Below are 22,264 nucleotides of genomic sequence, written 5' to 3'. Positions count from 1 at the left end.
TCAAGCTCCCCCCCCTGCTTTACATTCACACCTGCCAGGTGAAGAGACAGCTGGAGAGGCTACACCAGCGCAAGGCTGCTGGCCCGGACGGCATCAGCCCCAGGGTCCTGAAGACCTGCCCAGTCAGCTGTCTGGTGTTCTCCAGTACCTCTTCAACCTGAGCCTGAGCCTGCAGAGGGTGCCGCTGTTGTGGAAGACGTCCTGCCTTGTCCCGGTCCCCAAGAAGTCGACTCCATCTGGCCTTAAGGACTACCGCCAGTGGCTCTCACATCTCATGTGATGAAGGTGCGGGAGAGGCTGGTCTTGGCCTACCTGGGGCCGCAGGTGATTTTTTCTCTGGACCCTCTACATTTTGCCTACCAGCCTCGCGGGGAGGGGATGACGCTGTCATCTATCTTTTTGCAGCGAGCTCATTTGCACCGGGATGGTGGTGGCGGCACTGTAAGAATCACATTTTTGATTTCTCCAGTGCATTCAACACCATCCAGCCCTCAGCTACTTGGTGGAAGCTGCGGGTGATGGGTGTGGGTGCGTCCATAGTCTCCTGGGTCACTGACTAACCTGACAGATGACCCAGTTCGTCCCCTGGACCGTGTTCTGTCTGAGTGGTGGTGAGTGGGACGGGGCCCCACAGGGGATGTGCTGTCTCCTTTTCTGTTCACCTTATACACCTCAGACTTCAGTACAACTCAGAGTCATGTCACCTACAAAGTTTTCTGTTGCTCTGCAGTTGTTGGGGTTATAAGGATGGACAGGGGGGAGTACAGGGCACTGGTGGGTGACTTTGTGGAGTGGTCTGGTAAGAACCACCGCTGCTGAACGTGGATAAGACCAGAGAGGTGGTGATTGACTTCAGGAGGAAGGGGAAAGGGGCTCCGCAGCCCCTATGCATTCTGGAAGTGACGTGGACATGGTGGAGGATTACAGATACCTGGTGTCAACATCGACAGCAGCTGAACTGGAAGGTCAACCCACTGCTGTTTACAAGAAGGGGATGAGCAGACTCTATTTCCTGAGAAGCTGAGATCCTTCAACGTGTGCAGCAGGATGTTGGAGACCTTCTACCAGTCGTTGTGGCCAGTGCTCTGTTCTCCTCCGTCATCTGCTGGGGCAGCCATCGGGGCCGCGATACAAACAGACTGAACAACTGATCAGGAAGGCTGGCTCCGTGATCGGGTGCAAACAGGACCTTTGAAGCTGTGGTGGAGAGGAGGTCGCTGAACAAACTGTTATCTATCTGGATACCCTGACCACCCTCTCCACCCCACACTGGTCCAACAGAGGCAGCTTTTCAAAGAGGCTCCGACAGTTTAAATGCGCCACGACCGCTACAGGAAATCATTCCTACCTCAGACAATAAAACTCTCAACACGTCATCCCTGGGGGTAGATGAGACTCTGAACACACAATACTACACCCCAAAACTACAATAAGGCAACCGCACGACGGGTCTATTTACAAAGCTGCACATTTTTTTTGTTTTTTCCCATCTTTTTTTTATACTTAAATATTGTTCTTACATTCTTATATTTTTATTCTTTATTTTGTTATTATATTATAATTATTTATGTATATTGTATGTAGTATATTTTGTGTACTGCTGTAACACTGTAATTTCCCATTTTTTGGGATCAATAAATATCTATCTATCTATCTATCTATCTATACATGCCACCTGGACTTAAATTCCCACCCGGTCCTCTATAAACATTTTTAACACTGGACTAACACTGACACTTAAAAATAATTTATGGTCTTTTCTTGTTTATTGACCAATGTTCTTATGTTGTTTTAATTTTATTGTATTTTGTTGATTTTGTTGCTTTATACTGTCTTTTTATCTATTTTTATTTCTTTTTCTTGCTAAAACTGCTGCTGGAAATTTTAATTTCCTGCGGAGTCATCCCAAAGGATCAATAAAGAGAAAATCTAAGTCTCTAAGTCTAATGAATGAGTAATATAATCTGAAGTTATGATATATTATAAACATTCAGGTCAAAAGTCAGGTAACATTCATTCAACAGTCACAGGGACAGGGGGATTAAACAAATGTTTTTAATACTTTAATTACATGTTCCTGATTATAATTACACTAAAATCAACTGGACTTTGAATTGTAACCAGTCGGTTGTACCCATAGACTGTATCTTATATATAATAATAATAATAATAATAATAATAATAATAATAATAATAATACATTTTATTTGTAATGCACGTTACATTTAAACAAATTTCAAAGTGTTACAGTAAGATCATAAAAGCAAGGTAAAAAACATCAGTGTAAAATATCTATAAATAGTGCAACAACATTTTTTTGCAACGTTAAAACTCATGAGTTCTGCTAAAAAGAAATATATTAAATAAGTGTAGTCTGTGGTTGTGACCATTAATAATATACTGTCTAGTTTAACTGTCTATGGTTGTAAGTACTATACTATTTCTTCACAACCTTATTGAAAAAAACATTTAAATGTACAACATTTCAGACACACACGCAAATAATCAAGAGAACAATAATATAACTTTAAATACATACAAAATAATGTTAATAACAAAAATTTATGTCAAAGGGAATATGAATGAATAAAGAACATTACAATGTGAGACGAAAACAAATTAATTTCTCCTTCTGAAAATTCTCCACACAGTATGACAGTTTTTAAACTTTATTTTAGTGTTTATAAGTTGGAAAAAACGTAATATATTTCTAGAATTCACATTAAAAAGCAGTAAAATTGGGATTACTTTTACTTTGGTAAAAGATAACCGGATGTGAATGTAACCGAGAAGCCCGTGACAAGCAGTTCAAGAAACCCCCTACATGCAGGCCCAGTGTCAGAGATCGCGACGTTACGTCGTCGCCATTTTGTTTCACCGGGAGTAAAGAAATCAACCTGAAAAGCACCGGGCGTGAATATTTTCCTTTATTTGAACCACCTCCAACACGGCAGATAAGCACCGTGCACCCAAGTTTAGATTCGCATGGTATGTACACACCGAGCTGTCGGTAGACTACGGAAACAATCTGTGTTTTGTTGTTGAGTTAGCGGCCAGTGTGAGCTAACATAGCAGCTAGTTTACACGGCTAGCCGGCATTTTGAAAAAACGGGCCTGCTTTGACTATGAGGTTATACAGATGTGGTATGCAGGGCGAATGAGCACCAAATTTAGAAAGCAAAACAAAATGGACGTATTGATTAAGATGTGACGTTTATTTTTTAACTTCACCATAATTTACTATTGCATCTAGCTATTTACACGCGTGCGGCGGAAACCGGGGCCTTTGCTCTGCACGAGCGCCGTGCTGCTAGCCAACGTTCGCTAACAGAGGCGTGGTGGATGTTTGGTAAACGTGCTGCATTTAACGTTAGCAAAACATTATGAAGCCTATATTTATTATTTTGTTTTAGCTGTCATGGTAACGTGAACTGTATTTGCCCTACTCCTGATTGTCGGACCTTAAAGTTAACGTGCAAACACATGTTTCGGTTTTTGGACTGTGCGCGTGTAACGTTACTGACCACTCTTTTACTCACCTTAACATTAGATCCCTGTTTACATTAGTGTATCCCTGTAAATGTATTTTACTTTACTGAGCTCCTTGAATTGAGCCTAATATCAAATATGAAATTAACAATAAATACAGAAAGCAAATGTAGACATGCAAACTAACACTGCGAATATTAAACGTCTGATCTTGTAATTATTGTGCATATAACAATACAAACCGGTACACGCTACACTCAAGTAACGTCAACGGTTACAGTTTGTGAAGTGTTCAGACTTGAACGATGGCGCCCAAACCGCCCAGCTAACGTGTTGTTGTTGTTGCTGCTCTTAGACTCCTACTGTTGTTGGGTAACGCTGCGATAATCTCCTCCGCACAGATGTCTGGAGACATGGCCACCGATCATGTTAACGGGAATGGTACGGAGGAACCAATGGACACTACGGCAGAGGCAGAGGTGACCCGCTCAGAACACTTCTCAGCTTTACTGGAGGCTGGTTTACCTCAAAATGTTGCAGAGAAGCTCGATGAACTTTACGTAGCAGGTAAGCAGAAGTTGAATCGAGGGGGGTGTTTGGAACTTATGTCGTGTTCATACACATGTCAGGCATCACCACAATGTTGAAATACACAACTCTTCTTGAGTGATATGGAGTAACCATGAAAGTCCACCTTTTGTTCCCCTTTAAGGTTGAGCCAGGTGATTTATCTATCATATTCCAACAAATCCCATGAAAAGACCAGAATCCAACTTTTAAGTTTGTATCTTTTATAGCGTAACTTAGTTGGAGAAAAACTATTTACTTACACACAAACACACACATTCTTTTTGGGTTATTTGATATAACCCCACAAATGTACTCACCACAGCCCCAATGTGTATTAATACACTGCTAAAAATTGGCCACAGCAATGCACAATTTCCTCTTGTTTGATCTTATTTGAATTTAAAGTTTGCATTTCTCAGGAAATCATTTTCTGTTTTTTAAAAATTTTAATATTGTTATTTTTTTGTTTCTCTTGGTATAACTAATGGCCCACGACATATCGGGTCAGAAAGCACGAAGAAAGACAACCCGGGTTTTGTTTTTGGGTTTTTTTTGGGATTTGTTTTAAAACTTTAAAAATTATAAAAACCAACTTAATTCCTACCCCATTTAAAAACCCCCTGTAAGGAAATACAAAAGGCCCAAATTTTCCCGGGAAAACCTAATATATTCTATTTTCATGTTTTACTAAAAACCCCTTTTTTGCCCCATACGAACGTTCTACACGTCTTAATCTCCTGCTGTTAATATAAAACTGGGTTGAATGGGGGTTTTAGCCAGAACGGGAGGGGAACCTCTGGTACACGTGCATCGGACAAAAAATAGATCCTGTCCCCCGGTAGAGGTGAATTGTTTTTGATCAGGATCCCCCCAGGGATGTTTTTCAGCTGGTTTAAAATGGGCCGGGTATTAAACATTAGGGGTTGAAAAAGCTTTTTGGGGTTAAGTGTTTTTACGGATTTTGTTTTTTTTTCACCAAAGCATCTATCAGGTTTTTTCCCCCTTTAAAAGGGAAGGTGCAGCACCCGGGCCATTTTTGGCAGCACCTAAACCCTAATAATGTAAAATCAATGTGAGCATCAACGCTAACTAAATGACACTCGGCTATACTCAGTTCTAATAATTGTAGTCTGATTTGAATTTATGCTTTTATGACACATACAGTGATAATAATGGTCCAAAACAATGTTGATTTGCTTTTTTTGGGAAAAACATCAAATGTTCTTGAGGGAGGACCCCTAAACCCCTCTGCCAAATTTCATAAGTCTCCCTCAAACCCAGGAAAAACACTGCCTCTGTTAATTATTTCAGTAAACGTGTACTTTGATTTCTGAGTCTTAAGGATAATGCTTGTATTGAAACTGGGCAGTGGATGGGGCTGCAACACGTTAGCATGCATAATAATGAAACTAGGATGCATCAGGGCATTGTGCTTTCAGATTTAATTCTTTTCAGGTCCTTTTGGTGCAGATCCATTTTTATTAAGCCTATATTGTGCGCCTGCTTCATGACTCACATGTCTGTTTCTCAGTGCTAACTTGTCTAGATGATCGTGTCTTCCTTTTTACACCGTATTTACAATGTTTTTGTTGTTGTGTTCATCAGGCCTGGTAGCACATAGTGACCTAGACGAAAGGGCTCTCGAAGCTTTGAAAGAATTCAATGAGGACGGAGCCCTGCAAGTGCTGCTCCAGTTCAAAGAGAGTGACCTGTCACATGTGCAAGTAAGTTTAATCCTCTGAAAGATCTTTGTCAAAATTTTGTTTTAGAAACATTTACGTTGTGCAGGCTTCAACTCTAAGACTGTTTTTTTTCTTTTCACTTGTCAGGTCAGGTAAGCAAAAAACATGTATACTGTTCTGAAGTCAGTTTTGATTGCGCCTATGCAATTTTCATTGTTTTTGTTGATGTAAAATGTAAAACTGTAAAGGGGAAAAAAAAGCTGAAATAAAAGTCAAACATTAAAAGCACCAATTGTGTTTAAAAAATGTCAAAAGCAATTCTTGATTGGCCAACAACACATTTATATATTTATTATTTAAAAAAAAAAAAGTCATAATACAATAATGCCAAAATGGGCAACTTATGTTAACTTGCCTTGTGATGGGCAACATATCGATGTATCGATATCGCAATATGAGACCGGATGTCATCATAGGTTTTGGAAATAGCGTAGTATGGCAAGTGTTGTCTTTACCTGGTTTTCCAGTAAAGTTATGTAATTTTCTGAACTGACCAGACTGTTCTAGCGGCTGTATTCATATACCTTTACCCACTAAGTCATTCAATCATTTCTGATTTATATTTATCAAAAATCGCCATGTGAAAATAACATTTTGTTAAAGCACCAATACTCAAGCAAAAATGTATCTTCGCAATATCAACGCCGTGGTATTTGGTCAACCATATCATGATATTTGATTTTCTCTATATCGCCCAGCCCTAAACGTGCCCCACATGATGTTTTTCTAGCCCTGGGCCACCGGGCAACCGTTATTGTTAAACCCTTTTGCTATAACCTTAAAAAGGTAATTTAAGTTGTGCTGTTTTCCCCACCACCACGAAAGTAGGTAAATAAATAACAATATTTCTAACTTGGTTTGTTTCTCTTCCAGAACAAAAGTGCGTTTCTCTGTGGGGTGATGAAGACTTACAGGCAGAGGGAGAAACAAGGAACTAAAGTTTCAGACTCCACTAAAGGCCCAGATGAGGCCAAAATCAAGGAACTCCTGGACAGAACCAACTACACACTCGATGTAACAACAGGCCAACGAAAGTATGGCGGGCCCCCACCTGAGTCTGTGTACACGGGCACCCAACCCAACGTTGGAACAGAGGTACACATAAATCACACACACATCAAAGCAGCCGGGGTTAAAAATTAAACCTGTTTTCTTTGGCTGGAAGCAAATCATTTTCATCTGGTCTTACTGCTCAACCAAGATTTAAAAAAAATAGTATGTGGGATTCATTTTGACATTGTGATATGATACACAATATTGGAGGGATTGACACTTATGTATCAATATTCTCATTCCATTGAAAGTGATTTAAATTGAAAGAAATTAAAATGGTTTTTGTGTAATAATACTTAATATTTCAGGATGGTTTGACACATATTTTGTGATTAACAAATATTGCGCCTCCTCCTTTTGGATATTGCACTAGTCCATAATGCGTTTTTGATACAACTGCAATTAATTGAGCAGCCCTAGGGAACTGAATAAGTTAGTACAAAGGTGATAGTTTAGACAACTTTTTTGCGTCTAGTCTGTACAGACTGTTTTGAAAGGATAGTTGGACTTTGCATTTACCTAAAGTTAACTTTGAACTTTCGCTTGCATGTTTCTACCAGCTTTTAAGCGGTTAAATGTATAAGAAGCCACTAAATTTTATATCCGCAGGTATGTTTGAAAATGAGGAAATTGCTATGGCTACAGTCGTTCTTTTTAATTTAAATGAAACTAGTTCATTTCTTATGAATGTTATTCTTATTAAAAACTTCTTTTTGTTCTGCTTCATATAAAGAGAACCTGAATGCCAGACAAATTTAGCCCCACCCACAACATTTGAGGTCGGGAAGTTCAGTGTGGACTCGAGCCGTTGTGGAGCAACTATGCTCGCACCAGAGTTGTTTGGACCAATCAGATTATCAGGGCGGTGTTTTATACGTTGATGGACAGATGATAAACAGTAACGTAATTAACGTCATCAAAGAGCGCTTGGGTTGAATTTGTTTACTACAAAGGTGGTTCCTGCTGGATTACTGAGATGTGTAGATTCCTCCATGGCGTCTGTTTGAGAAGATTTCGACAGCGCTTTCATTTTAAAAGATGAACAGAACCGAAGAGAAGGTTTTTTTCTTCCTTACTACGGGCTTCGGCAAAAGTTTATCATAAGTCACACAATCCATTGCTCTGATTGGTTGTAGGTCTATCCAGTGGAGTGTAGAGGCATTTTCTTTCCTGGTTGGGTTGAGACACGCCCCATAAACACAGCCCAATGGAGCAGAATCAGACTCATACTCTGACTAGAATCTGAGTATGATGTCATCAGGCTAATAAAAAGAGGTAGTGGAGACTGTAAATGTGATGTGCGAATCTTTTAAATGTTTTTTTTTTTTTTTTTTTCTCCTAGATTTTTGTCGGGAAGATTCCCCGCGACTTGTTTGAAGACGAGCTGGTTCCCCTCTTTGAGAAGGCTGGACCTATCTGGGACCTGAGGCTAATGATGGACCCACTCAGTGGCCTGAACAGGGGCTACGCCTTCGTCACGTTCTGCGCTAAAGAAGCGGCCCAGGAGGCTGTGAAGCTGGTGAGTTTGTCAGGAATGTACCGTTCAGCTGAGGAGGGCCAGGAGTAACTGTGTGTGTGTGTCTCTGCCTGTCTGTCTGTCATCTATAACTCTGAGAACCAAAATATAAATCCTCACCAAATGACAAGCGTTAAATAAGTGGAACATGAATTTTAGTATGAGCACTAATCCCAGTTTTACCGTCCGGAGTGTGGCTGTGTCCAACTCTCGATTATCTGTACTGGCGATAGTATTTACATTTATTGAATTTTAAAAAAAAGCAGTTTTGTTGATTAGGGTTTCATTTACTAGAGCATAATAGACCTGTTTTGTTTGAATTGTCAAAAACCCTTAAATATGGTCAACATGTTATTTTTTTTGTTTCTTCAGTGCAATAATCATGAAATCCGCCCCGGCAAGCACATTGGGGTGTGTATATCTGTCGCCAACAACAGGCTATTCGTTGGCTCCATTCCCAAGAGTAAAACAAAGGAGCAGATTGTTGAAGAGTTTGGTAAAGTCACAGGTAAAAACATTTAATCTGGTGTGTTTTTATAGATTCATGTAATTGTGTTGTAAGTGCGCCGCTGCAGTTTCTAAATTCTGGAAATTTCTTATTTCTGTCCACTTACAGAGGGCCTCAGTGATGTCATACTGTATCATCAACCTGACGACAAAAAGAAGAACCGAGGCTTCTGCTTCCTGGAGTACGAAGACCACAAAACGGCCGCTCAGGCTCGCCGCCGGCTAATGAGCGGCAAGGTGAAGGTTTGGGGCAACGTGGTGACGGTGGAGTGGGCCGATCCAATCGAAGATCCCGACCCAGAGGTCATGGCCAAGGTGAGCTTCAACGCTGTCGTGTAGCGGGTGACACAGGAATCAAATGTTGCTCCCATTCCGAGCTAATGAAAATGCTCGTGTCATATCCCGATCACGTGACTCCATTAAATCCTGTTCTGCTAAATCCTGAGTGAGACTCCTGATTCCCGTCCCGTTTTGGTCCCTGTGTTGTCTAAAGTTATCAGACTTTCTTGCGGACACGTTTCACACCACGAACAGGCTCTAGTGCCACCCGGTGGAAAAGAGAGAGATGGTGTCTGTTGCTGTCTGGAGGACAACTAGCCAGTTGATATTGCATATGTGCGTTTGGTGACTCACGGTCAAATCACTGAGGTTGCCTCGGACATTGTTGGTTGGTTGTTACTGGCCCGCTGCAAGAGATGTCTGACTCTGAGATCAGGAAGATTTATATACAACTCCTATACAACTATAAAGTTGTATTTGACGTTACATGTGATTTGGATTTGCACATTTCAGCAACAATGCAATTCAAAGTGCTTCATGTAAAACATTAAAGAGCAATTAGAAACATTTTATTAAAAATAATCGTTTTTTACATAAAGGGGTACCAAAAAAATCTAATTGTGGCACATAATTAACTTGTTGGAGTAGAGACAGACATTAGATTTGACCTTCTTTCTGTCCACTTGGCAGGTGAAGGTTTTATTTGTGAGAAATCTTGCCAATGGGGTCACAGAGGAGATCCTGGAGACGTCCTTCAGTCAGTTTGGAAAACTGGAGCGAGTTAAGAAGCTCAAAGACTACGCCTTCATCCACTTTGAAGAGAGGGACGGTGCAGTGAAGGTATGGATTTTTGGAAGTTTTTATACATTTAAAGTTTCTCAGCCTGAATCGAAATAATTTATGATTGTCGAACCAAAAGATAATTTGCAGGAAAGTTAACATATGTCCGACTGGCTGCTTTTTCTCAGGCGTTGGAAGAAATGAACGGGAAGGAGCTGGAGGGAGAGCCGATTGAGATCGTTTTTGCCAAGCCACCGGATCAGAAAAGGAAGGAGCGCAAGCAACAGAGGCAAGCAGCCAAAACACAAATGTAAGAAACGGATCAGAATAAATTAAAATATAAATGGTTAATTACAAACACACAAAAGATTAAACCAAAAAAAAAAAATACAAGATACAAAAGAATAAGCAAAATAAATAGTCCTACCCTTTTTTGAAATTTACATACCTTTTTACAGATTTAATTACAAAAATAGTTTAAATGTAAAAAGGGTTACAATCTGCCGTTTCTCAATATGCAACCATACAACCCTAAAACTGAAAACAATGATCCTGATCCCATCCTTGGATATTGTGCTCATTATTTTGTTGTGTTCTTATACATCGTCTTCTTTTACACTCTTAAGGTATGATGACTATTACTACTACCCTCCTCCTTCCCACATGCCGCCTCCTGTCAGAGGCCGGGGAAGAGGTGGCAACCGGGGAGGCTACGCCGCCTATCCCCCTGACTACTACGGTTACGAGGACTACTACGACTACTACGGCTATGACTATCACAACTACCGCGGCGGCTACGACGACCCCTACTACGGCTATGACGACTTCCAGGTGCCTAGCCGAGGACGGGGCGGCAACCGGGGCTCCCGGGGAGGATCCTCACCGGCCAGAGGGCGTGGCGGCGTCGGGGCACCCAGAGGCAGGGGCAACTTCTCCCAGCGGGGCGGGCCCGGACCGGGACGCGGCGTGCGGGGAGCAAGAGGAGGCGTGCCGCCAAGAGGGCGAGGAGGGGTACGTGGTGCTCGGGGTGGCCGCGGTGGAAATGTAGGAGGAAAGCGCAAAGCTGATGGGTACAACCAGCCAGATTCCAAGCGTCGCCAGACCAATAATCAGAACTGGGGCTCTCAACCCATTGCTCAGCAACCGCTCCACGGTGGTGATCATTCTGGTAACTATTCCGGTTACAAATCCGACAACCAGGAATTTTATCAGGATTCTTTTGGGCAACAGTGGAAGTAAACCAGTAGGGCTTTGATAACAAAATACGTGTTTATTGTTTTTGTTTTTGTCATTTTATTTAGAGACTTGATCTGATTGGCCCTCTATCCCATACGGTTGCCTGCATTTTTCCTCAAAATTGGGTGACATCTGGCAAGATATCTTTTTGTACATATTTTAATAATCCGCTTGGACTCAAACCGTAGTCGCACTCCCACCTGTTTCTGGCAACTGGTTTTCCTTTATTTTCTTTTTTAAGATGGTCGTTTTAAAGATTTCCCATACCAACGTTTGGAATAAATTTTAGATGCAAATATGTGCTCGAGCTGTCTATTTGGCTTATAGCTTTTATGTATGTTTTTAGAGATTCTGGTTTCCATGTTTTAATTAGCTAACAGCAACAAAGCATATGTCTCCTAAACATGTATTTAAAACAAATGAAAATACAATTTGTATTGTCACTAAGTAATGCGTGTCTTGTTATTGAAAGAAGAAGAAAAAAAAAAAAAAGGGACCGGTAGTCCTATTTTTTGGCTTTACATTTTGGCTTGTATTCTTTGCTGTTTGTCTGCTTTAATAAAATACACGCACACGTGTACAAAACTTCAAATTGTGTTGCAAATTCATGTTTCGGCAAATTCTCTCTTCAAATTGCCTTCAAATTTAAGGCTCCTTGTGGAAGAAAATGGACTAAAGGTTTGCCAATGTTGGCCACATGCTACAGTGTCACCTTGCATGCCATCAAATTCCAAATCACCTACTTCTATAGTCGGCATCTCTCAAGTGCTCTGTATGTGTGGTGACATACTTCATCCTTATGAGTTTCTCTCATGTCCAAAAACATGTTTCACAAATTGGTGTCCCAAATTCACTGTCAACGCAGCAATAGTCATAAGCCCCGCCCCCCTACGAGTCTCACATTAGGTCCTTTTTATAACTAGTCGGAATAAAAGCACAATTTGATTTAACGTAAAAGTAAAGCTTTTCCTTGTCCCAGAAGGATCTACCTATAGCTGTTGAAGGCCTGGATACTAATCTTGCATGTTTATCTAGAGGACTGCTATTGTTAGAGATAACTGCCATGCATGACTCGCTTGTAGTGTTTATGTTCAGTTTGCTTTCATAGTTTACTTAATGGCTGCTCTTTCCCCGACCCCTCTCTCTCTCTCTGCCTGTCTGAGCGTGTTCACGTCTCACCTGCTGCACCTAAAACCATTTAATTTATGATCCAATCCAGGCTGTTTATTCTCTGCTTGTCGTCTTTAAGGCATTGACGTGCATGTTAAATCAGAGTGCGTGCCAGTCTGTGAGAGTGCTGCTTTACTTGGTACACAGTTCTCCCTCTTACAGTTATACTGAGCAAGTGTGTGTGTGAGCGTGAGGGACTCAAAGCTGTAGATGTGTGTGTAGATGTAACATGATCCTGTTTGCCATTCTCTAATTGCTTCCTTTTGTTACCTGACTAGCAGGAAAAAGGGGTCGAGGCCGGTCCTGATGTGTCGCTATGAAGACTGACCAGCGTATGGCGTTGCACGCTGCAGGCTGCCAGTGGAAGGAATGGTAAGGTCAACTGACTCAGTGGTCCAATGGCATTCCCGCCTTTTTCTTATTAATTTTTGGAGATCTCCCAAACCTGCCATGTTCAAAGATAATCACAAGAGCCAAACTTGGGCTTGCTTTTCTTAGAAAGAAAAGGTTTTCAAGCCCACAGTCCGACACCTGAAAATATGCCATTTGAGACTTGCTGAGTAGGAGTTCATGATGGACATCCTCCCGGAAAAATCTTTGTACTTTTTTTGTTTTGGAGTGGTTTAGTGGAATTCCATGCTATTGTTTCTTTGAGCTCTTAAGTCCAGTTCAGACCAAAGATTTACGATGAGAGGAGTAACTACTTCACCTACTTGCAATGCACCAATCTGCAGCGATCCGAAACCTGCCAGCCAACACCAATAAGACCAGATGCTGAATCTCCATAGTAACCACAGTATTTTTTTAATCATATTTTTTTGCAGCTGGATTTTATGTGTAGCATCTTAATAACATGTGAATGACCGTGATGGTGAGATTCTACAGTTGCATTTCTAGTAGTGGTGAAACAATGTTTTCTTTCTGAACGCTGCTGCCTCTCTTCAGTTTGTTTGGCTCCACCACGTACCAATCGCTCGCGGCCGCTTGTTAAGTCGGGTTAAAACCCTGCCATTTCAACCAGCTGACACATAACTATGGATGATTTTATGACTTACTTTCTAGCTGACTCGGCCAGCTGACTTCTCTATTGGCTGTTGAAACAGGAGACGTTTCTTACTTCATAAGAACAGTCTCTGGAGACAGCAACAACATCGGCTCTTTTATGTCGCGCTGAAACGGGACTGAACTTTTCTTAAAATGTTCTAGAGCAGGTCTCGTCGCTAGTCTTTGATCTGGTCTGGACTTAAAACTACATCTCCATGATGGACTATGTGTGATAATCTATGATTACTAGAGATGGTGTTAAGGATTACCTTCTCTCGAAGGTCGGGCATTCCAGGAAAACGGTTCTTTAAGAACTTGCACCACCATGGGTCCGTTAACTACCTCCGTTTCGAGGACTTGCCTGCTCTGCCCTTTTTTATTACTCAAGGAAACTGAGGCACTTGCACTCCTCCATCTCAGAGATATGCACAGGCAACAGAGCACTTGATGAATTTTAGCTCTTAGTTGAGGCTACATCTACACTACTACGTTTTGCTTTAGAAACTAGTATCTCTTGCCACGTTAAAGAGGATATCTTTTTCTCTCTCCCTCCATATTGTAGCATTAGTATATCAAAATGTCATATTCCACTTTGTATCTTTTCTTGACTTGAGCAAAATATACATTTGTTGGTACAGTAGACAAACTAGTAAATACAGATAAATATGAAATGTGTATCTTGTAATCATAATTATCTTTATTATATTGGGGAACACAAGGTCGTTTTATGCTTCTGCGGAGGCTTCATCAGAGCTTTCGGCGTAGCCTACATAAGTGGCCCGGTGTTTTTACTGAGCTGGTGTGTGCGTCGACCTGGGGTGAAGAGTGTTGCAGAGGGAGAAGTGAGAGTGGCGGCGATTTAGCTTCGGAGCGAGTAGCGACTTTAGAGTCACAGTGAGAGAAACAAAGTGTCACCGCTGTTCTTTGGGACCGTGGTGAGACATCTGTAGCAGGCAAAGTTAACCCTGATGTGCACGTCAGACTACGGCGGACTGTAGACTCAGAGGGGTCTGCGGGAGTTAGACAGAAGCATAAAACAGCCTGTAGTCTACATCTTATCTAATATTCGTTTTTAAACCAAAACATATGTTTTGCTACATTCACGCCTCGCGTTCACAGTACTCCGGCGTTTCCGAGCCTCTAAAACTTTAACATTTGGAAACACTGCTGACCCGGTTTTGGTTTGAAAACTCCAGGTTTGCTTTGTTGTCTAGGTGGACACACACGGAGACCTTTGGAAACAAGGACGCACGTCACTCAAGGCTTATTGGTTAGGTAGCTTACATACCTTTCTGTCTGTATCTCCGTCTGTCTCTCTTGTCTCTGATGTGTCCATCAGTCTTATCAGTTAGATAGCCTACGGATCTTTCTGTAACAGATCCACATCATCGTTACTCCATGCTAAAAAATCCCTGCTTACTTTTTTCTTTTCATTTTTTATGTTTTTTTTTTTTTTGTCACATCTTCTGACGTTTTTGTCGCTTTCTCAATGTGTAGTCTGTATTTTCAATTTCTACATCATGACTTTCAACCTTGGAGTAACATCAGACAATCTCTTGTGTTAATGTGTTAATATGGACACAGATTAGTTCTGCTACTGCCGCTAAATCTCTTGTGTGGTACAGACGGAGATTGGTTTTGTCTCAAAATCGCCGCTTATAAAAAAAAATAAAAACATAGTTTGGTAGATGTAGCCTCAGAGATAAAAACAGGCAACGACTACAGAGCACTTAATGACTTTCAGCTCTCGGTTGAGACTTGACCTTGACTGCAGCTACTGTTAGCTCCTCTGGAAATGATCCTGAAAAAACCTTGCTGAGTGATGATGTAGTTTACAGACAGAAATGAGTTTTTCTCTTGTAAAATCCTAAATGCCTGGAAACCACAGTCGTCCTTTGTCTTCCACGATGGGGGAATATGTTTCTGTTTGTACCCATCGATGTAAGGATGTCTGCAAAGTGATGTTTGTTCTGCACACACATCTCACATGTCAGTCGTCATTCATAGATGACGACTGACATCCAATAATGCTACCTTTATTATTTACATAGGCTCTCTTAAAGGCTAAGTACCGTTTTTTTTCAACCTGAACCCTATTTTCAAATGTGTTTGTGTCCAAGTGACTTATGGGAACAACAATCCTTGACATTGGTCCAGCGGAGAAACAAGCTACAATGTAAGTTAATAGGGTAATTGTTTCCAGCTTGTATTTACATTCAGTAAACGTGCTAGTTTTATCGCTGACACTCAGATTAATATTCTAAGTGTCTGAAAACATCATGGAAAGGATTTCTAAGGAGTTTGACCTTTCTGTTAAAGAACAATATCCTTTTTTTAAACATAAAAACATCTGCGAAATTGCGTTTGCTAAACCCACCAGACTCCATGTAAATCAACAGTAATTTTAGCATAGTGAAATTCACTTCATTTAAAGCTGACCAAAATGAAACAAACTATGAAAAACAGTTTTGGGTCGTCGTTCCACTTTTCACCATCACAATCCTAGTTTTGGTTGAAATAAACACATAGTTTACAGATTTACATGTGAAAATATTCTGGCTCTGCTCATGTTAATATTGTTTTATTAAATGGAATCTGGGTTTAGAGCTAGCGACCTCAGAGCTGTTTCTGGTTAAACAGAACGGTCTCAAAGAGGTTTTTAAAGGTCTGTCTCTCTAGAAATCCTTTCCATAATGTTATCAGACTCTTAGAATAATAATCTGAGTCTGTCACCGGCAAAAACAAAAACTTTTAGTGGACGCTAACACACGCTGAACATTTTCCCGATAGGGTTACGATGCATCCTGGTCTGTCACAGTGTTCACGCTTAACACCAGTTTCAAAGATTGTTGAACCCGTCAGTCACTTACACACAAAAACAGAGGAACCTAGAGTCCAGGTTGAAATTAAGCAGGGCTGGAATAAAATGAATCTGTCCAGGTCCTGAAACGTTTGTTTCAAAGTAAACATGAAAGGGGAAAACGTTGTCATTGCAAAAGCACGATTATACATTTGTCATTGTATGTCACTGTAGACTGATTATCATGCCATGTATGTGGTTGTGACATATTCTCTTTAGAGTAAACTGGTGTTAATTCATGTCTTTTTTGCTATTGCTGTACACATTATAATGTAAATCAAAATGTTAAGAATTTAAAGGAGCAAATCCATCTTAATGTACTCGAGCATTGGGGGAAAATAACGGGCTTTGGTGACGTACCTTGCATTTATTTTTTTTATTTTTTTATTTTTTTTACAGACAGTTTGTAAAAGTTTACCTGCAGAGATAAAGATTCACAAATTATTACCCACACAAGTAATGTCAGAAATTCCCCCCAAATTAAAAAAAAGCTTGATAAAACCCAATCAAGGGGTTGAAGAAATTGTTTGCAAATACCTCTGAATTTCAAACATCAGGGATGATAACGCCCCAAATGGCCTTGTAATATTTACTTCTTTTTTTAATTTCATTTTAAAATCTGATTCTATTTAAGATATACCAAATGTATTAAAGCCCGTGTCAAATGTAAGACCCTCACAAACTTTGATCGGGCCCACACATCAATTGAGGCCTAGTTAAATCATTTTTTCTGACATTCTTGGTGCTTTTTTCTGACATGATACGTCATTTTGGGGGCTTTTTTTAACAATTGTGACGCTTTTCTGAGGTTTTTAAGGGACTTTCTAAAGATTTTGCGGTATATTTATTCTGTTTGTCACTTTGACTTTTATGCCGCTTCTTCCGTTGTTTTTAAACACTATTTCCGCCGTTTTTGCTTCTTCGATGAAATCAAAGCTTGTCAATGAACTACCTTTCGGTAGCCTGGTTGACAATGACTCGTTTCCAAAGGGGCGTCACCAACGTACACCGCTCAAATTCCTCTGGGTGCAATTGGATAGACCTTCAACCAATCAGACCAACTCAAAAGTAAACTACAGTGTGCGTTAATGTGTTTTTAACAACATTGGGCGGGGCTTGTTGAGTTGATTTTTTTTTTTTTTTTTGCATTTCTGTTTTTTTTAATTTATTCTTTGACTTTCAATTTTTTTAAGTTTTTGTGTCTTACAAAATACCTGCTTACATGTCCCAGGAAAATTGGATTTCTCAATCTCAGTTAGAGCCCAACGTTACGCCCTCGGTGCTTATTGATGTTAGCCGGGGGAAACCCTGTCTGTGTGGCCACGAGCCCATTGAAATCCAAATCTAATTTATTAGCCACATACAACTATACAGAGTATATGTAGTGAAATGTCCACTGTCTCTGTGTAAATAATAGGGAAATAAATAGAAAACAAGTGCATCAGGTGTTCCCAACATGCTCGTGCTCCTGCTACAGTCCTCGTTCAGGGTCCGGATAGCTTGCTGATAAAAACTTTTCCACATTCTCTCTGTGTTGGCCCATTTCCCATTTTTCCAAATCAAGGCACCAGTCACACCCGTTGAGGCGGACTTTACACAATGGTGACTTTAATGTGTTTTTTTTCTTCGATTTGTATTTGATGTCTTTTCATGTGTAAGGCATTTTTAATACAATTAAATCAAAACACGATTGTAGAAAGAGATTTTGTACATCGCTCTGATTGGTTCTTAGGTCTATCCAGTTGCGCCCAGAGGCATTTGAGCGGTGTCTGTTGGAGATGAGCTGTGAGGGAACCTTCTCCAGACCCCTCTTACTACAGCTGCGTGTCAGCCAGGCTACGTTGATGTTTTAAACACTGGATTAGCGTACGTCTCACATGTATTGGTTGGGATCATTTCGTCCACATGCATGTACAGCAGGGGTGCGCAAAAAAATCGATTTGAATCACGATTCAAGCTCTACCGATTCAAAATTGATTCATAGAATTCTAAAAATCGATTCATATTTTTTTTGGTTTAATGTTTGAATTTAAAACAAAACTTTTTTTATTGTATGTCTACTACAATCACATGACCGACACTTTATTGATCCCCAAGGGGAAATTACAGGTCCCAGTAGCTTACAGACATCACACACAACATACATCATAACAGTTTAAAATAACAAACAAATCCACATGAATAATATGGAGATATTTATATATATATATATACAAGTAACTACATTTTTTAAATAGAGAATCAATATTGAATCGAATCGTGAGCCTAAAAATCGGAATTGAATTGGGACATCTTCTGAATCGTGCGCCCCTAATGAACAGCATGTGGTTTTTTACCGGAGGTTGGATTTCTCCTTTAAGCTCTTCTTCTTAAACATCATTTACTGTGCTGTATAGTCTTTTTTTTGTAGCCTTTTTGAGACATATGCCATGAAACGCTGTGTCTTTGAATATGACTCATGTTTAGCAATCTTCCCGTTCAGAAGAAAACGATTGTGCAGCTTGTTGTTTTCTCGTTTTACCCAATATGTTAAAAAAAAAAAGAGCCAGATGACTTTTGTTTTTGTTTTTCATACTAGTTTTGACTCTTGTTGGATCCCCAATTTTAAAGGGTCAAGAATTGTTTTTATTTTTTTTGCTAACAAGTGTTTGCATTCTTGCAAATGAATTGTTTTATACTGTACAGTGAGGTGAGTTAAACCTATTTTTCTAATAAAGTTATTGACTTTGATTTGAGGTTTTGTGTTTTTATTGTAAATCTAATGTTGAGTTCTAATGTGTTCATGTGATTATTTAAAGGTCCAGTGTGTAATGTGTTTAGTTGGTTATCAAAATCGGTGTTGCTAGTTCACAAACTTGTCTTTTTCATGAATATTGAACCATCCACCATCCATCCAACCATCCATCCATCATCCAAACCATCTATCCAATCCATCATCCAACCATCCACCACCAATCCATCCATCCACCACCCAACACACCACCATACCATCCATCCAACCATCCATATCCATCCAACCCATCCACCAACCATCCACCTCCATCCAACCACCACCACATCCATCCATCATCCAACCATCCATCCACACCATCCATCCACCAACACATCCATCCATCCACCACATCCACCATCAACCATCCATCCAACCATCACACACACCACACCATCCAACCATCCACCAACCATCCATCCACCACCACCACCCATCCAACCATCCACCATCCATCCAACATCCATCCAACCATATCCACACCAACCAACCAACCACCACCATCCATCCATCCATCCAACCATCCATCCACCATCCAACCACCAACCAACCACCACCATCCAACCATCCACATCCAACCACCCATCCATCCAACCATCCACCAACCAACCATCCAACCATCTATCCATCCAACCATCCACTCCATCCACCACCAACCACCAACCATCCACCACCATCCATCCACCATCCATCCCATCCATCCATCCATCCCATCCATCCATCCCATCCACCCATCATCCACTCATCCATCCCCATCATCCATCCATCCATCTTCCCATCCATCCACCACCACCACCAACCACCAACCAACACAACCAACATCCAACACCACCATCCACACAACAACCGACCAACCACCAACTATCGCTCCAAGTCTGCTCCATTTTGAACATTTTTTTTGGCAAATTAGAAGGAAACATGGAAATCCAAATTTCAGGAACAGGAGTCTCTTCTTCACCCAGAAAAAGAAAAAGGAGATAAAAAAAAAAAAAAAAAGCAAGAGACCGGCTTTTTGAAGCGTGAAGGCCACCGTAGCTGTAATACGTACTTTGAACTTCGTGGCGTGAGAGAGCTGATTGTGAAATATGATCTCAACCAAGGTTCAAAATTAACTTTTTTGTCCACCACCAGCCACTCAATAGATAACCATTGGTTTTTTTTTTGGCTGCTAGTGAAGCGATCTGCCTCCATTGCATGCTATCATTCTCCAGCGATTGTGGCCATAATGGTGCAATTTTGAACCGTGATCTACAACCTAGATGCGAATTCTACACACTGGACCTTTTAAATGACATTTTAGAGTTCCTGAATGTTCGAATAGACCTTTGGCTTTACTCCATTCCTGCTGTTCGTCGTTTCTATCAAAAATTGGTTTAATAAACAAATGTCTAAAAAAAAAAATGATTTCCAAAAAGCTCTTTTTAAATAAATCATCAGTTCAACACTGACTCAAATTTAATTCATTAGAATTTTTTAAAGAACTTTAAAACAAGAGAAAAAACTTAGTTTTTCCACAAAGTTGTAAGTTTTTTTTCCTTGCCTGAAGTTTCCATCATTTTCTGATATTTGGCAATTTTTAGTTTATTCCAACTTCTTCAAAATGGCAAAAACATGTTTTCATTTTAAATTTTGACCCAGAAAATGTGGTCAACATGAAGACAACACAAGGGTTTAGTGTTTAGTGTTTTTTTACATTTTTGCCGCCATTTTTGAGAATTTCTATAATGCTTTTTTAGATGTTTGGGGATTGTCTTTTTTTGTCGCCTTTTCTAGATTTAATGCATCCCCCCCCCCCCCCCCCCCCCCCCAAAGAAACACTTTTTCTGTAATTTTGTAACACTTTCTGACATTTCTCTGACACCTTTTTCAACGTTTTTGTCGCGTTATGTGACATCTTGATGAAATCAAAGCATGTTAATAAACTACATGTCTGGCCCTTAAGAGAAGTTGAGTTCAACACTATTGTTCTAAATTGTAAATTTGATTTCCATAAACCTATAGATAAAAATTGTCAAATAAAACCGAAATATTAGGCCAAGTCAGTTTAGGTTGTGTTAGAAAAAACTAACTATCACGTGCTCTTTGATTTGATGAAGACGAAGAGAGAGGCTAGATTTCAAGAAGATTTAACAAAAGGTTTAATTAACAGCATGATGAGATGATAAGACAAAGACAATAACACAAAACATAGAACACAGACTCCTCTTCAGAGACACGCTTTGGGCACCTGAGTCATGTACTTTGGATGATGCTCCCTAGTGACCGGGGCGCGTGCATTTTCACCGGTGTATAAAAACTGCGTATGTGGCCGTTTGGCATTACTCTTAGGGCTGAAGGACTCTCCCGAACACAGTGCAAGTTCATGTAAAAATGAGAAACCTCCCAAAACACAGTTACACAGTCTCCAGTTCGTTTCTTGTGCAAAAGCAGTGGGCGAGCTAAAGATCTGTTCCTGATTTTCTGAACGAGTAATGGCAGATGTTGACCTGAATTCACTCTTTGATTCAGTAACAATGAAGTCAGCAACCATCGTTGATCTTCTCAATAGATCCTAAATGAAATAGCAATAAATACCCACCAATGAATCAATAAAATCTTTCAACAATCTTCATAGTTTACAAAATGCACTGTTTAAACGTGCTTTAAAACCGTTTCCCACATGCTTGTTATCTGCCTCATCTCGGTTGAAAAACTGGCGACTGCGTATTTGAACTTGCGGCGCGCTTGCTCTCGTGTAATTTCGTGCCCACTGTGCATGACGTCGAGCAAGTCGGGATCAAGTCGGACACAAATCTAACCGGCATGCAACGGGCGCCGATCGCCGGTGATCGATTCTGCGCAGACCTGGCTCATCTCGAACGAGCCTATTGTAACTTTCGGAGTTATGGTCGCTGCACCTGGGGGCGGTTCATTTTCACCTGGTGTATTTAAACCCATTCTCATTGGTCCGTCGTTGGCATGGTAGCTTGTTGAGGGGATCTGATAGGCTCCTCCCGGACACAGATCAAAAGCTATCATGTAAATGAGAAAACCTCTCAAAAATACAGTTAATCACCATTCTATGGTCTTAGCCTTGTCTAAAACAGCAGGGGGCGGAGACAGAAGATTACTTCCTGCTTATTTCTAAACTGTATGTTAAATGCCAGACTTGACCTGATCAACTCTTTAGAGTCAGAGTAACAGAGGGGAAGGTGAGAGACAATAGGGCCGTCTTGATCTACTCTTCACTGAGACCAAAGATGATAATT

The 22,264-nt window shown here is 40.5% G+C and overlaps 1 protein-coding gene across 2 annotated transcripts; it reads left to right on the top strand.

The window, feature by feature from the left end:
• The first annotated feature begins 2,793 nt into the window (after positions 1-2,793).
• On the top strand, positions 2,794-11,764 carry LOC116706788 (heterogeneous nuclear ribonucleoprotein Q). 2 transcript variants are annotated; one of them, XM_032543808.1, is made up of 10 exons: positions 2,794-2,988; positions 3,891-4,056; positions 5,665-5,783; positions 6,675-6,896; positions 8,197-8,373; positions 8,743-8,878; positions 8,987-9,192; positions 9,847-9,996; positions 10,125-10,225; positions 10,563-11,764. In XM_032543808.1, exons 1-10 carry the CDS (start codon positions 2,986-2,988, stop codon positions 11,173-11,175), a joined length of 1,893 nt encoding a protein of 630 aa, XP_032399699.1. In that variant the 5' UTR covers positions 2,794-2,985; the 3' UTR covers positions 11,176-11,764. The 2 variants fall into 2 exon arrangements, with proteins under 2 accessions (XP_032399699.1, XP_032399698.1); XM_032543807.1 differs by having other exon boundaries at positions 10,125-10,246.
• Positions 11,765-22,264: the final 10,500 nt, after the last annotated feature.

This window comes from Etheostoma spectabile, chromosome 18 (assembly GCF_008692095.1).
Source record: "Etheostoma spectabile isolate EspeVRDwgs_2016 chromosome 18, UIUC_Espe_1.0, whole genome shotgun sequence".
NCBI classification, from domain to species: Eukaryota; Metazoa; Chordata; class Actinopteri; order Perciformes; family Percidae; genus Etheostoma; species Etheostoma spectabile.
Note: the sequence above shows the minus strand (reverse complement) of the source record. Positions and strands in the feature narration are given on the sequence as shown.

What these genes read in the sequence shown, in the direction of transcription:
- LOC116706788 (XM_032543807.1), top strand. An exon ending in GTGACCTGTCACATGTGCAA is followed by an intron (nt 5,784 to 6,674) that starts GTAAGTTTAATC and finishes TTTCTCTTCCAG; the next exon opens with AACAAAAGTGCGTTTCTCTG. An exon ending in ACCCAGAGGTCATGGCCAAG is followed by an intron (nt 9,193 to 9,846) that starts GTGAGCTTCAAC and finishes TCCACTTGGCAG; the next exon opens with GTGAAGGTTTTATTTGTGAG.